Source organism: Akebia trifoliata, unplaced genomic scaffold, assembly GCF_017979445.1.
Source record: "Akebia trifoliata isolate Shusen 1 unplaced genomic scaffold, ASM1797944v1 Contig00540, whole genome shotgun sequence".
Lineage (NCBI taxonomy): Eukaryota > Viridiplantae > Streptophyta > Magnoliopsida > Ranunculales > Lardizabalaceae > Akebia > Akebia trifoliata.
The window spans coordinates 1,932-18,472 of NW_028237079.1; the positions used below are offsets into that span (position 1 = coordinate 1,932).

A 16,541-nucleotide genomic window follows, 5' to 3' on the forward strand; every position below is an offset into this window, starting at 1 on the left:
TCGGTTGGGTTAGTGATTGATGGATATCACTTATCTTATTTTGTTGTTTCTTCACAAATTTTTATGTGTTCAATGTATTCAATATGGGTTAGTCGATTTCCTTTTATAGACAAAGGTTGAGGGCCTATAATCATTCTCTTTGATAAGTTTTCTATCCATTAAGGTCTTCTACTAAACCTTAAAGAATATAGAGTACTAATCATATTGGTATTCTATTAATATTAATATTCCTAAATATCATAGAATCCTTATGCGTTTTGAAAACAAAATCGTGGAGATCAATTCATCAAGGTCAATAGGCTATATGTTACATAGGTCTAACATTTTCCCACTTGGCCTATTAGACCGATTGTGCTAATAAGTTTCAAAACAATTTAAAAAATTATTCAATTTTAAAATTTTATACGTGATAACGATTTTTAAAAATCATCAATATTTTCAATATGTAATTAGATTCCTTAATGTCATATTTTGATTAAATATTAATGTGAGTCATGACGGTTGTATATCATCTATGCCATACTTTCTTTTATGTACCACGCCATTAATACCTTCTCTGATATAACCTTTAATTGTGTTACTTTTATTTGTCTTATCAAAACATTTCCTGTATCACTTAAATCAAAATAAAATATACATAATATAATTAGAAACAGAAAATAAACAAAAACAAACATTTATTTAGTACTAACATTAATGTCAATTACATAATCACTTCAAAATAATTTATTCCATATACATAAATGATTTTTCCAAAAGACCCATTCTAATAACATATATATATGGTCCTTTCAGCACCAAACATTTTTGCCAATATTTTAACCAACCATTTTTGTTCTACATGAGTTAGAAGTTTTGGAATGGGCTGATTTTTTATGAGGATGATCTCTACGATGAGGAGATCATCTTCACCAAAAATCAGCCCATTCCAAAACTTCTAGCATCATGTTTTCAAGTTGAAAAATCGTGGACCGTCCATTTTCTGTAAACCATTTTTGATGGGGTTAGAAGTTTTGGAATAGGCTGATTTTTGGTGATGATGATCTCCTCACCGTAGAGATCATCTTCACAAAAATCAGCCCATTCCAAAACTTCCAACCCATGTGTTTGAAAAATGTTTGTTACTGAACATTTCCCATATATATATCTATATATATATAAACATAAGAGTTGGGACAACTAACTAATTAAGTTTCGAGTCAACAATTAGTTTACACTCGACAATAGTCAGTTCAATTTACTTTAGATAAATTCGAGAAAGTTTCAAGAAATTCATTAACTCTAGAGGTTTAAGATCATGGGTCTTTTATGGAGAAAATCAATAATTATTATTATTAAAAAAAATGTTTAATAAGATTTATGAAGAAGAAGAATAACAAGACATAAAAAATGTGGGGAATAAAAAACTCTGTAATTTGATAAATAAATGATGAAGAATAGTTAACTTAATTGGTGGCACGTTCTTATTTATAGGTGGGAGTAATTTAGTTAAAATGCATTGTATGTATAAGATCATCTTTTAAAGGTGGGGTTTTAATTGTGGGAATTGGGCATTTACACTTTAGAAAAGTAGTTAGTGCAAGAGTTTCGGTTTGGTTTGGTCCAGGTCTTCAAAATCAGAAATCGAAACCAAAACCGAACCAATTGTTTGGATAAAATCAAAATATTTAATTTTGATTTTTTTGTCGTCGTTTCAAAAGGCAACTTGATTGGTCAAAAAAGAAGTCTCGGACCGAATGGTGGCCTTTAATTGAGTATTGACATATACCCACCTTATCATCATCCTCATTAGTGACAATTTTAACTCATCCATTCTTTCTCTGAAATCGTGGATTATTTTCACTTCGAATTACTTACAGATTTTGCAGTGAGAGGCGTTTTCTATGAATTGCCGCTAATTTTGTGTCGTGGGAGGGGTTTTGGCTAAAATCGCCCTTGTTGCTGCTCAGTTGGTGGCAACTTCATAAACACCCAGAAAAAAACGTCTCTATAAGCCAGTGTTTTTATAGTGCCAGTTACCCCATACATTGCAAAACTAACATCAGTCCATGGGTGAGGCAAGGACAAGACCAAAAATGGTCTGTCCTAAGATTACTCACGGCCAGGCCAAAATCCAACATGTAAAATGTCCTCTGGGGGCCTTTGGCTTATCTATTTGATGGGCTTTGGGGCCTTTTAAAAAATAATCGTGGGTGAAGTCCATTTTCGAAAGGTTTTGTGCTCTCAGGCTCGGCCTAAAGAAAATGGGGTGGTTTTGTAAAGAGTGAAACTTTTATCAACCTTTTTGATCAAGCAATAAGTCATCAATTAATTTGTTGATTCACCGAATTAATGGACTAGTCCCTTATTTGGAGAATTTAATTTACAAATTTTTGGACAATTTTGAAAAATAAACGACTTCTTTATGGACAATTAATGATATTTACATGAATAGATTAATGATTTATTATATAAAATTTTATGTTTATTATTTATTTATTTATTTTCATAAAATATGGTAGTTTCCAACTAGGTTTATAGGATATTGACAATTCATAGAACCGAACCAAACCGACTTTTGTATGGTTTGGGTTGGTTCGTTCTAGTTCTTATTTGTTGGAACCAACCTATGTTGGTTTGGTTCCAATTTAAGTACAAACTTAACCAAATTGCACCTCTACTCACAATAAGGTGCTTATAATGAATCATCAACTCCAATATTTTTCTACACCTCTATATCTTGACATGAAAGTATGGGAACCACAAATGTTTTCTTTTTTTACCGAGATATAAGTGAAAAGGCATCCATAGTACCTATCCACTTTCATGTCAAGAGTGCGATGTGAGATTCCAGCTTGAGGTCACTCCAACACCTCTTAGTACAACATTTGAGGACTCAACGCATCCATTTGGTGAAAAATTAATGGCATCCTTCCCCCACCAAAAGTACAAAAGAAACACATAAGAGTTGGGACAGCTTACTAATTAAGCTTCAAGTTGACAATTAGTCGACACTCAACAATAGTCAATTCGATTTACTTTAAATAGATCCGAGAAAGTTTCAAGAAATTCATTTTCTCTAGAGGTTTAAGATATCATGGGATTTTTAGGGAGAAAATCATTAATTGTTATTATTTAAAAAAAAAATGTTCAATAAGATTTATGAAGAAGAAGAATAACAAGGCATAAAAAATGAGGGGAATAAAAAACTCTGCAATTTGATAATTAAATGATGAAGAATGGTTACCTTAATTGGTGGCACGTTCTTACTTATAGATGGGAGTAATTTAGCTAAAATGCATTGTATGTATAAGATCATTTTTTAAAAGTGGGGATTTAATTGTGGGAATTGAGCAGTCTTAAGTGGACTAAATGGGTTGTTTTGGTTAGTTTACACTTTAGAAAAGTTGTTAGTGTAAGAGTTTCGGTTCGCTTTGGTCCAGGCCTTCAAAATCAGAAATCGAAACCAAAATCAAAACCGAACCAGTTGTTGGATAAAATCAAAATATTTGATTTTGGATATTTTTTTTTTATTTTTTAAAAGGCGTTTTGATTGGTCGAAAAAGAAGTCTCGCTTGACCGAATGGTGGCCTTTAATTGAGTATTGACATATACTCCACATTATCATCATCCTCATTAGTGACAATTTTAACTCATCCATTACTTCTCTGAAGAAGAAGAGAGCATCCATGGCTCTTGAGGCTGTTGTTTCTGTGGTGACGGATAAACTTCTTAACTTCATCTTCGAAGAAGCAACTTCCCTACGTCATGTGGAAGACAAAGTCAAGTGGATCCAAAGAGAACTGAGGGATATGCAACAGTTCTTACAAGATGCAGATAACAAGCAACACAACAATCCAAAGGTGAAGAATTGGGTGAACGATATCAGAGAAGTAGCTTTCGATGTGGAAGACGTCTTCGAGACCTATATCCTTAAGACACACTACAAAAGAGGAGGAATTTCGTATACAGGTATGCTTTTTTTCCCTAATGGCGTATATACACGTCATGTGATTGGCGTAGAGATTGAATGGATCCAACTAAAGAGAAGAAATTTTGTATACAGGTTTGCCTTTAAACTTAATGACCGATATACGAGCCGGATGTTTGGCAAAGAGATTGAACGGATCCAAAATAGTATCCGTGAGATCTCCGATCGTCGGTCAACCTATGATTTTGAAGCCATTGGAGGAGGAAGCGGAGAAGCATCGAGCTCTACAAGTGAAAAGTTGCGTGAGTGGAGACGAAATGTTGCTCATAATGATGATGAAAATCAAGTTGTTGGTCTAGAGAATGATGTAAACGCCCTAAAAGCTCGATTAATTGGGGAGCCCTCGCGACGATGTGTGATTTCAATCGTTGGAATGGGGGGTTTGGGTAAAAGTACCCTCGCCAAAAAAGTTTACAATTGCAATGAAGCAAAGAGCCATTTTGAATGTCGTGTTTGGGTTGATGTATCTCAAGTATTTGATGCTAAAGACCTTCTGCAGGATATAGCCCAGAAGTCCATGAATCTCAAAAAAGAGGACTTGCAAAATATGAATGAAGAAAACCTGAAAGAAAGGATCAATGGGTTCTTGACGGTACGTAAGTATTTGGTAGTCATGGATGATGTTTGGGAATTCGATTTGTGGAATTGTTTTTACACCGTATTTCCCGACATGAATAATGGTAGTAGAATAATCTTTACTACTCGCAAGGAGGAGATAGCCAAGCATGCTGATTCACAAAGCCAATTTCATCATAAGCTACAACCTCTAAGCAATAGTGATAGCTGGGAGCTGTTTATTAAAAAGGTTCTTTCAGTGGAAGAAATTACTCTTCCAAAGGAACTAGAGGAAGTTGGAAAAAATATCGTGGATAAATGCAAGGGTTTACCTCTTGCAATTGTAGTATTGGGGGGGTTTTTATCGAGGAAACGCAAAGATTACGGTGAGTGGTCTAAAGTGCTTGATCGTGTAAGTTGGCAGCTAAATGAAGACGAAACACCCTGCTCACAAATCTTAGCATTGAGCTATAACGACTTGCCTTCTTACCTGAAATCGTGCTTTTTATATCTTGGTATCTTCCCTGAAGACTATGAGATCAATGCAAGGAATTTGATGAGGTTGTGGATATCAGAGGAATTTGTGAAACAACGAGGTAACGAACAAGCCGAGGATGTTGCGGAGGACTACTTGGAAGAGTTGGTTGACAGATGCATGGTTCAAGTAGTAGCAAAGAGACCCACTGGGAGTATAAAAAAATGTCGCATTCATGATCTTTTGAGAGATCTCTCAATATCAAAAGCTGACGAAGTTGAATTTTTTCACATTCATCCTAATCCAAATTCTGCTTCTACATCTTCTCCACCACTAAACAAGGTTCGTCGACTCTCTGTTCATAAATTTTCTGAGAAGCATTTCGATCAATGTATTCGTTCTGCATTTTACTTTTTCTTACCAGACGATAGAACTGTTTATGGAGCCATTCATGGCTGTATGGATTTTGGAATGCTTAGAGTGCTTCATCTAAGTTTCAGTGGTTTTCTCGGTAGAAGTATGTATCCTTTCTTGCCCAAGGCAGTAGGGAAACTAATTCATTTGAGGTACTTACGGCTGAGATATGTGAAAGTGAAAAAGTTTTCGTCAATCATAAACAAGTTCAGGAACCTAGAATTCTTAGATCTGAAACATGTTGAAATCAATTGTGATCGTGATGCGATTTCGAAGCTGGACCACTTGCGACACTTGAAGTTTGGCAGCTGGGACGAAGTTCTATTAGATCCACCAAGAGGGAATGACTCTTCTTCTATAAGGAATCTTCAAACGCTGCAGGGGATACTTATAGACAACAAGAGCCTAGTGAAGGATGGGTGGGACAAGTATACCAACCTCAGAAAGTTGCAGTTGGATGGTGATTTACAGTCACAAGTAGAGGCATTAAGTGAGTGGATTGCCAAATTGGACCGCCTCGAATCCTTGTACTTGTATTTTCAAAAAAGTAATAATGATGAAGCAATTCAAGAATCCAATTGAAAGGATGAACATATTTTCAAGGAATAATCACTTGAATATTAATCTCTTTTATCTCAATTTGGCAAGCGTATGGATAGAAAAGTTACCTGACCCTTGTGAATTTCCATCCAACTTCTCCCACCTGAGTTTGTCCTATTCCATAATTGGGGCAGAAGCAATACAAACGTTGGGAAAGCTGCCAAAACTCAAGTCCCTTTCGATGGTAGACTCTGTTCTTACAGTAAAGGCTATAATGTTTTCTTCCGGAGCATTCCCTCAGCTTCAAGAATTGCTATTCAGCTCCCTTGAAGATTTGGAGGAATGGAAGGTGGAGGAAGGAGCGCTTCCTTGTCTTAGAGAGTTGATAATTGGGTATTGTAAAAATTTGAAGGCACTTCCAGATGGATTGGTGCACATAACCACCCTCTTGAAATTTCATGCGAATGGTATGTCTGAAGAATTCAAAGCCCGGGTCAGGCCAAATGTGGGAGAAGATTGGGGGAAGATTGCGCACGTGCCCAACATTCAGACGGATTGGAATGACAGTTGACCGGTAAGTTTATTTTTCTTTTCTTTCCACACCTCAGCTATAAACTTTTCTCAATTCATTGTCTCTATCCATCTAATCTCTATAATAATGTTTAGTTCCATTTGTTACGTAGTGGCTATGGTGTTGTTTGTACTTGAAGTTCTTTATTTTTTTTTTTATCTTAATCTTCAACTTAAATGGCAGCTTAAGACTTGATGTTGTATTTGGTTTGTTGGTTTTATTATAATGTGTGTTCAATTGATTTCTTGGCTAACAATGCAATTCCAACCATAGTTCTACTTCTAATACTCATCATCAAGTCTACCAAAACTCGACCTAGTCGACTCGATAGTACGGATTCACTGAGACAACTTGGGATATCACTGAGTCTTTTAAATTCATCCACTTGATTGAGTCAGCTCAAAATGGTACCAGTTGAGTCAGAAACTCAACTCATGAGTGTTGGCTTCTACATTTAATATGCTTGTCGAGGACAAAAGAATTTAGAAATATTTTTTTAAAAGAAACTATTTTTATATATTTATAAATTTTAGTTGCTAGTGCTTGAATAAAACACTAACAACCAAAAATAGATATAGATATATAAAAAAGTTGAGATATCATCACTAACTTGTATGAATTAATTTTTATTTTATTTTTTATTTTTATTTAAATTGTGATAATCCGACTCTCTTTTTTTAGAAGCCCCCGTCGTAGAACCGTTGAACCTTTAATTGATGCCAAATAATAATAATGTTGATTTGGTTTGCACTGATTTGAGAAAATTTGAATAAGCCGAGTTGAGTTGAGCTGGGTCAATGGGTTCAAAATGATTAGATCTGTCAATGGATCTTTTGGATCTGATCCAATAAATTTTGGATTGAATCCAAATAACCAACCAGATTATACAAATAAAATGTTGATAATATAATATAAATAAAATATTTTAACAATTCATATATCTTTCAGTCATAATTATTCATGATTTTGATTTATTAAGAAATGATTAATAAGATGCATTGGATCGGGTTTTGGTCGAATCTCAAATCCTTATTCCAAACCCTAAATTAATGGATTGGATTTTGGATCATGTCCAACCCATTCCTCGCCCAAATAAAGACTTCAAAAATAAGTGTTTGTTATTTACTTAAATATAAAAAGTTCGATGAAATGCAGATTTCAACTTTTTTACTAAAAAATATTTGATTTTTTTGGATTATATCTATTATTAGATATGATAATTTTATAACTGATTTATCATCATTGATTATGCCATTTTTTTATGAGTCGTGCTAATATGACACCACCATCATCACTGAATCATAGATCATTGTCTCAGGATACATAAAATCATAATTTTTTTTCTTGTGTATCTCAAGGCACTTGATCTACGACTATGTGATGGGGATGTAGGGCAGTCAATTTTTCTATTCTTTTTATTTCTTGCTTCAAGAAAGTTTCTTAAGATTAGTTATATTGGATTATCTTAAGGAGTTGATTGGTGGTCATGGTTGGCTAGGATGAACTATCAGATTTAGTGATTCAATCTAAACAGAAGATAAACTACATAAGATTAGAGATAATTTACATATCTATCAAGATTTACATATAGGAGCCAAAAGTTAAGGAGTTTTAGTTACAAAAATTCACTATATTTGTTTCTTTTGTAAATGTAGTTTGATTTTCTAAGACATTCATGGACTTGCACTTCATTGTGCACATATATACATATCTCATATTTCATATCTAAATCCAATTCTCACTGGATTACTTGTAGAGTTGTAAGATGACTTCAACACCAGAAAGTTCCCTAACATGAATTGAAATTAGTGGAACCGTAAAAGACCACATATCAAATCTTACTTCAAATACTATCATATAACTTTGACGCACTTTTTTTTAAAATTTTAAAGATGTTCCTAACAAATAGATTAAACTGTGAGAATAGATCAATGTCGAACCCCTGTAACAGCCTCTGAACTACTTGGGATGGCTTTACAAATTTTTGGACAAATTCAGAGAATTTAATTTCTGACTATACATGCAATGGTCACAAATCAACTCAAGGATATAAAGGTAAATACTTGAAGACTAAGTAATTAGACAAGCTCATCTATGTTTTGATAAATATTTGAGAAACCCTTGAGTTTTCAAACTGTAATGTGCCCCTTGATGTAGGTCTCCTCTGAAAAAAAAAAAAAAAAAAAAATTTTATTTTCTAATATCATTTGTATGGAAATATATAGACAATGTATCAGTATCGTATTGTATCATATCGTTTTTTTGGAAATCGATATATAGAAATGATACGAGGTTTTAAACCTTGTGAACTATTGAGGATTATCATTGACAAAAGAATAATTATCAGCCAAAAATAAGTAAAAAAACCAATGTTTTAAAAATTGAAACGATGATTCAATTAAAATTTTGATTAATTGGCTGGACGGGATTCAATTTGGTGGAACCAATTTGTATTCGTTATATATATAGATATATGGATGGCGTTCGGTTGAAAATCTTAGGATGACAAAACGCTGCCAAAACGTTTGTCCTATGTGACTTAGAGATTTTGGATTGATCTCTATGATGAGGAGATCATCCTCACCAAAAATCAATCAAATCTGAAACTTCCAAATCCATCAAATGTAGTCTAGAATTGTAAATCGTAAATTTTTTATCAAAAATTTGTAAATCATTTTTGATGGAGTTAGAAATTTCAGATTTAGCTGATTTTTGGTAAGGATGATCTCCTCACCATAGAGATCATCCGCACAAAAAAATCAGCTTAATCTGAAATTTGTAAACTAAATAGGATAAAAAGTTTGAAAGCATTTTATATCATCCTATGTGTGTATATATATATAACATCCACAACCTCATGAGGCCGTTTGTATCCTTCACCCAATTTTTTAAGGTAAGCCCATGGACTCTTTGGAATCCTTATCAACTGAGTAAAGCTACTGAGACTATTTATTTTATTTCACATGCTATCAACGTATCAAAGGAATTTTTTATGACGTGCTTTGTCTCATTTAGGCTTTGCTTTCTACCACTACTCTGATTATAACGTTATTGCCTTACATTTCAGAAAAAAAATATTCCTCTTTTACGTATTTTTGACATCCACCTTTGGTTTTGGTGTATATGTTGATAATTTCTTTGCTTTTAAACTAATGAGATATACCTTGACTCTAGTCAATTTTGAGAAATTAATAATAAATGACATAAATATCCTCTTCTTTCACCTCCTACTAAAAACCATCGATTTTTATCCCCAATTTTGGTGTCAAGGTTCTATCTTACTGAACCTTCAAAGTTTAAACCACAAGAACAAGATAAGAACTTTTGATGAAATCAAAGATGATGCGTCTTGAGAAAGAAAAAAAAATTCAAGGGTCTTTATGGCAAAGACACTACAAAATGATGTGCTTTTAGGGCAAATGGTCAATAATGTTTCACAATGCCGATAAGTGTAAACAAACAACGACATTTTATATTGAATCGTCGATAATTCTTCTATTTATATTTTTTTAAAGTTATTAATTATTAAAATAATCTAACGACAATTTGTAAATACCGATAATATCAAAGAAATAACAGCATTTTTTTAACACACCACCGTTAATTCCTTCAAATAATGTTTAAATTTATTTAAATACATAAAATAGATTTAATAGTGGTTTGTTTTATGCCAATAATACCTATGGAACAACAACGTTTTATGTTGAACTGTTGGTAATCCTTCGTTAATATTTTTTAAAATTTATTAATTATTAAAACACATGTTGAAAATTAAAGAGAGAAAATTGGAGAGAATATTTTGATGGAAGAGGTTTTTTATTAATGAACTCAACTTGATCTTTTTTGGTTGATACAAAATGGTGGGAGAACATCTCTATTTATAGGACTCTATAGACAATTCTAGATACACCATTAAATGACTTAGATTATTCTAGATACTTCCTATATACCAATTAATAAATGAGTGTTCTAGAAAATACAAGAGTATTTCTAGAGACTCTAGTAAATAAAAGAAATTCTCTAGAAATTCTAGCAATTACAAGAAAATTCTAGAAACTCTAGAGACAAACTATAATAAATCAAGTTTATTATTTCAACACCCTTCCTTAAACTTGATTTGTGACTCCAAGAATACCTTGTAACTTGGTAAAAGCTTCTCTCTTGAGTGGTTTGGTAAAAATGTCTGCTACTTGGTTTTGAGACTTCACGTACTCCAACCTTACTTCCTTTCTTCTAATGCATTCTCGTATGTAATGATAACGAGTATCAATATGCTTGCTTCTTTCATGAAAGACGGGATTTTTTGCTAGTGCGAGTGCTGATTTGCTGTCAACACGAATCTCGATAGGCTTTTCTTGTGGCAAATTCAATTCTTTTAACAAGTTTCTTAGCCAAATAGCATGACAAACACATGATGTTGCAACAACATATTCGGCTTCACAGGTTGATAGTGTGATGATTGGTTGCTTCTTTGACATCCAAGTGAAAGCCGTGTTTCCCATAAAGAACACAAATCTGGTGGTGCTCTTTCTATCATCCAAGTCTCCACTGCAATTGCTATCACTGTATCCAACTATCTCATAATTGTTAGAAGATGAATAAAACAAGCCATCGTTGGATGTACTGAAGTATTCTCTTTGCAGTCTTCAAATAGGTTGTTGTTGGAGCTTCCAAATAGCGACTAACGATTCCAACGGCATAGAGAATATCCGGCCTAGTACAAGTTAGGTAGCGCAAACTTCCAATGAGACTTTTGTAAAGAGTTGGGTCCACCTTTTCTCCTTCATCATGCTTTGACAACTTGATTCCACATTCCATCGGCGTGCCAACTGGATTAGAGTCATTCATCTTGAACTTTTTAAGCACTTCTTTAGCATAGCCTTCTTGAGTAATGAAGATGCCTTTGTCCTTTTGTTTTACTTCAATACCGATGTAGTAAGACATGAGCCCAAGGTCTGTCATGTCGAACTCTTTCGCCATTTCTTTCTTGAATTCCTCAAACATACTCATGTTGCTACCTGTGAAGATCAAGTCATCCACATACAAGCATACAATCAAAATATCTTCATTTTTAACTTTGATATAGAGTGCATGCTCATATGGACACTTGGTCAAATTCTTATCTTGAAAGTACTTGTCAATTCGAGTGTTCCAAGCTCTCGGCGCTTGCTTTAGGTCATATAAAGCCTTCTTCAACCTCAAAACTTTATCTTCATGTCCTTTTACTTCATAGCCCAATGGTTGCTCGATGTAGACTTCTTCTTCAAGGAAACCATTTAAGAAAACGGACTTTACATCCATTTGGTAGATCTTCCATCTATTTTGGGCTACCAAAGAAATTATTAATCTAACGGTTTCACGACGAGCAACAGGAGTAAATACCTCATCATAGTCAATACCTTTTCTTTGACTATAGCCTTTAGCCACCAATCTTGCTTTGTATCTCTCCACGTCTCCTTTAGCATTCTTCTTCGTCTTGTATACCCATTTTACTCCGATTGCTTTGTGTCCTTGTGGAAGTGTAGCTAGCTCCCATGTGTTGTTCTTTGTGATTGAATTAATTTCTTCATCTATAGCGTCTCTCCATTTCTTATTTTCTACCACTTGGTAGCTTAGAGGTTCACAATCACCAAAGAGACACAAAAGAGTGATATCATTTTGATTTTTGGTTACCTCATAAAGTTCTTGTAAGCTTCTTAAGCGTGGCGTCTTCTCATTAGAACTTTCACTTGATGACGAATCTTCATGCAGGTTTTCGATTGGTGAGATCGGTAGAGTAGTAGGCTCTCGAGGTTCTTGTCTTGTCTCTTCCATCCTTGGTTGCTCCATTTCTTCTTTTTCTTCTTCTTCAAAGTAAGGAAGAAAATCATACTCGTCTTCTTGTGTGTTCCAATCCTAAGAATCTTCTTCATCAAACTCTACATCACGACTAATGAGAATTTTGCTGGTAATTGGGTTGTACACCTTGTAGCCTTTGGATCTTGAGTCATAGCCGATGAATATGTACTTCTCACTCTTGTCGTCGAGCTCGGTTCTCTTTTCATCAAGCACATGAACATAAGCAACACTTCCAAAGACTTTGAGGTGAGAAATTCCAGGCTTTCTTCCACTCCATGCTTCTTGTGGTGTCTTTTCATACACACTTCCTGTTGGAGAGCGATTTGCCAAGTAGACTGCACAAGCCACCGTTTGGGCCCAAAACTCTTTAGGCATTCTTTTGCTTTTGAGCATGCTGCGAGCCATGTTGAGTATGGTTCGATTCTTCCTCTCCGCCACTCCATTTTGTTGGGGGAATCTCGGCACCGTTAAGGGACGACAAATTCCATGATCTTCGCAATACTTTTGAAACTCGTTTGATGTGAATTATCCTCCTCGATCAGATCTCATGGCCTTAATAGCAAGACCACTTTCTTTCTCAACAAGGGCTTTGAACTTCTTGAAATTCTTGAACACCTCCGACTTTTTCTTTGGAAATAAGCTCACGTTTTCCTTGAAAAATCATCAATGAAAAGGAGAAAGTATTTGCTCTTACCAAAAGAATTTGGTTTAATCGGTCCACAAACATCGGTGTGTACGAGCTCGAGCGGCTTTGTGGCTCTTGATGATGACTCCTTCGAAAAGTTTCTCCGGGATTGCTTCCCAAACAAACATCCTTCGCAAAGCTGATCAGGTTGGTTGATGCATGGTGGACCTCTTACCATCTCCTTCTTTTCCAAAAGTTCAAGCCTGCTAAAATTGAGGTGTCCAAAGCGTAAATGCCATAGCGATGATGAGTCATTATAGCAAGCCTTTAGACACATTGGAACATCGTATTGAATGTTCAAAAGGAACATTCTATTCTTTGACATGGACACCTTGGCTATCAAATTACTTTTATTATCTCTTAAGAAAAGGTTATTTTTTTAAGTGAATATCATACCCTTTCTCTAGCAATTGACCCAAACTCAAAATATTATTCTTCATGTTGGGCACAAAATAGACATTTGAGATGAATTGATGGCCTCTATTTTTAAGCGTATGAGAATTTTACCTTTGCCTTCCACGGGAATTTTTGATTCATCTCCAAAGGAGACATTCCCTCTTACCGCTTCATTGAGCTCCACGAACATTTTTCTTTGTCCACACATGTGATTGCTAGCATCGGTGTCAAGATACAATTTATTTTCTTGGCCTTCATCTTTGTCTTTGTAAGCTAGCAGCAACGTACCTTCTTCTCCTCCTTTATCTTCGACGAAATTGACATTTTCTTTGACCTTGCTTGGCGATCTACACTCGGAGGCATAGTGACCGAACTTATTGCAATTATAGCATTTGATGTGAGATTTGTCGTTCCTTGACCATGAGTTGCCTCTTCCGTGCCCTCTTGTTGCTTGTGAATTTCGACTTCTTTCTTCATTGTTGAAGTTGTTAGAGTTATTGGAATTGTTGAAGTTGTTGTTGAAGCCGCCCCTTCCTTCTCTTCCTCGTCCACCTCCACGTCCTTGGCTACGTCCTCTTCTCTTTGATTTCTATTATTTCCAAGATTTTATTCCTTCAAGTTGAGTTGTAGTAGTTGCTCCATAGTCTCTTTTTGCTTCTTTTCCCTCTTTTGTTTTTCCTCATAGGCTTGTAAAGAACCCATGAGTTGCTCAACGGTCATGGTTTCCAAATTTTTATTTTCTTCAATGTTCGTAATAATGAACTCAAAACTTGGATTCAAAGTACGAAGAATTTTCTCCATAACTTTTACTTCACTAATATCTTCACCATTTCTTCGTAATTGATTAACAATGGCTAATACTCTAGCAAAATAATCAGAAATTGATTCAGATTCCTCCATAAATAAAAGTTCAAACTCACCTCTAAGAGTTTGAAGACGAATCTTTTTAACTTGCTCAACTCCTTTGTTGCAAGTTTGAGGCTTCTCCCACGCTTCTTTGGCCGTAGTTGCATTTGAGATCTTCTCAAATGCATCTTCATCCACTGTTTGATAGATGAGGTAGAGAGCTTTCTTGAATCCCTCAAGATTTCCCGTTGGGTTTGGGAAAGAGCAACATCGTCTTGCTCCTTATGGCCTTTCTCAACAACTTCCCACACATCTTGAGTGATCGATTGTAGATCTTGCTAAATAAATGCAGAGATTAAGATGTGAATTAAGACTTTGGGCAAGTCGAATTCGTTCCATAGGGACAATGAAGATTCAAAGATTCATTCGGTTAGAAACAAAAACAGAATTAGAAAACAGATTTTTCTTAAAAACAAAATTGATTTGTTGCACAAATTAAATGAAAATTACTTGCAATTGAAATTAAAAACAGAAAAGAAAGATTGAAAATCTAAGAGAGAGAGATTAGAGAAGTCAATCAAACCATTGCAATTCATCCAAAATGTTGATTTATTCTAATTATAACTCAATCCACGTAGCAAGTCATTGCTCGTGGATCGGATGATAAATCGAATTAAACATTGATGGTAACTGAAGAGTATTCATGAAAATCCCAACTTCAAACAAGTGTAGCTGACTTATACTTCAATTCTTCACATAGCATGATTGTTCTTGAGCTTATCTAAGTAACATTATCTAAGCTTGATTTGAATGTATAAGTTTGCTAATCTTATCCTAAGAGGATTTTCATAATTAACATGTAAACTAGAAATAAAGAATCAAACAGCATTGGTAGGATGAAATTGCTCCGGCATTCTTGACCTCTCTAAGGAAGGTCTAGCCGATCATCGCAAGAATTAAAATTGCAGAAATTAATAAAAGATCAAAGAACATGGGTGAAGAAGATGAAGATGATGATCGATCCGAATTGCTCCTTTTATAGCTCTCCCAACAATTACACAAACAATGAATGGTTCCTCTTGATGTTCTCACTACACTCAAGATCTCACCAAAAGAAAAAATTACAAAGAAATTAAAAGAATAAAAACCAAAAATTAGAGAAGAAGAGAGCAAAGAGAAGACCCCTTCTCTAAAATCAACCCTCCAATTTATAACATTCGTATTCGGGTAATCGGGTCAACTTTTCGGATGATTCGCTTCGAACTACCCATTCAGTTACGACCACCGAAGTAATTGGAAGCTTCTGTGAAAATCTCGAGGACAAATTCCTCGAGATGACCGCGGCGCGGTCATGCCTAGCCGCGGCGCGGTGACGTGACGCCCAAATCGATTGAGGTTCTTCTGGATGCTTCCTTTCGACTCGTGTATTGTAACCGTAATTGTTTCGCGATTTGATAACTTCCACGTGCGCTACAATTAACATTAATATATCATTAGCTCTATTAATTTGGATAAATAAAATAATTTTGCAATTATTTAAAGGAACTAACATTTATGCAATGGTAATCTTAGTGCAATTACGGTCCCAAAAATCGAATAATTGGGACCTTATCACACCCCCAAACCTCAATTTTGCTAGTCCCGAGCAAAACTTAAATCTAAACAACTCCTCTTTCGTGAGGTTCCCGACTGCATTTAGCTTATGCAATAAGCCTTTAAACCCCTAGGTTATCCCTAGTGGACGAGTTTGACTCGTGAGGGTTTGCAGTTAATATACCCACAAAATTCTAACATTTTGAAAGATAACAACTTCAAAATTATTGCATATAGTGCCATCACACCAATTTTTAAAATCCAGTCAAAGGTCTATTTGAGTAAAAATTCTTTTTATTCCTCATTTTCAGAAATATCTTGAGTGTGTGCACAAATTTTTCTGATTGTAACAAAGATTTTTCAGAACAGGATTTCCCTTCTTAACTGTTAAGATGGTTGGGTCTGCCTGGTTGGGTCTGCCTAACTTCTAACTCGAAACTGAACCTCCTGTCTGGGATTGTGAAAAGTATGGATGTTCACTTTAATACCTCTAAGGGGCTTTATCTGTGATATTCCAGTGTACTCACGTTTTTACCATTGACGACTTTCACCCTATTGAACTATTTTGGTCTCATTGGACTCTTTTCACAATTAGCACTTTTTCAGTTCTAACCTTCACATCTTTCTGCTTTTCTTTTTAACATTTTTCATGCTTTAT

General features: G+C 34.9%; 1 protein-coding gene across 1 annotated transcript; it reads left to right on the forward strand.

Moving 5' to 3' along the window:
- Positions 1–3,593: 3,593 nt before the first annotated feature.
- On the forward strand, positions 3,594–6,632 carry LOC147381357 (putative disease resistance RPP13-like protein 3). Its single transcript, XM_086430538.1, is given in 2 exon segments — positions 3,594–5,978; positions 5,980–6,632. Coding segments are annotated over 2 exon segments (2,856 nt in total). The 5' UTR covers positions 3,594–3,668; the 3' UTR covers positions 6,526–6,632.
- Positions 6,633–16,541: the final 9,909 nt, after the last annotated feature.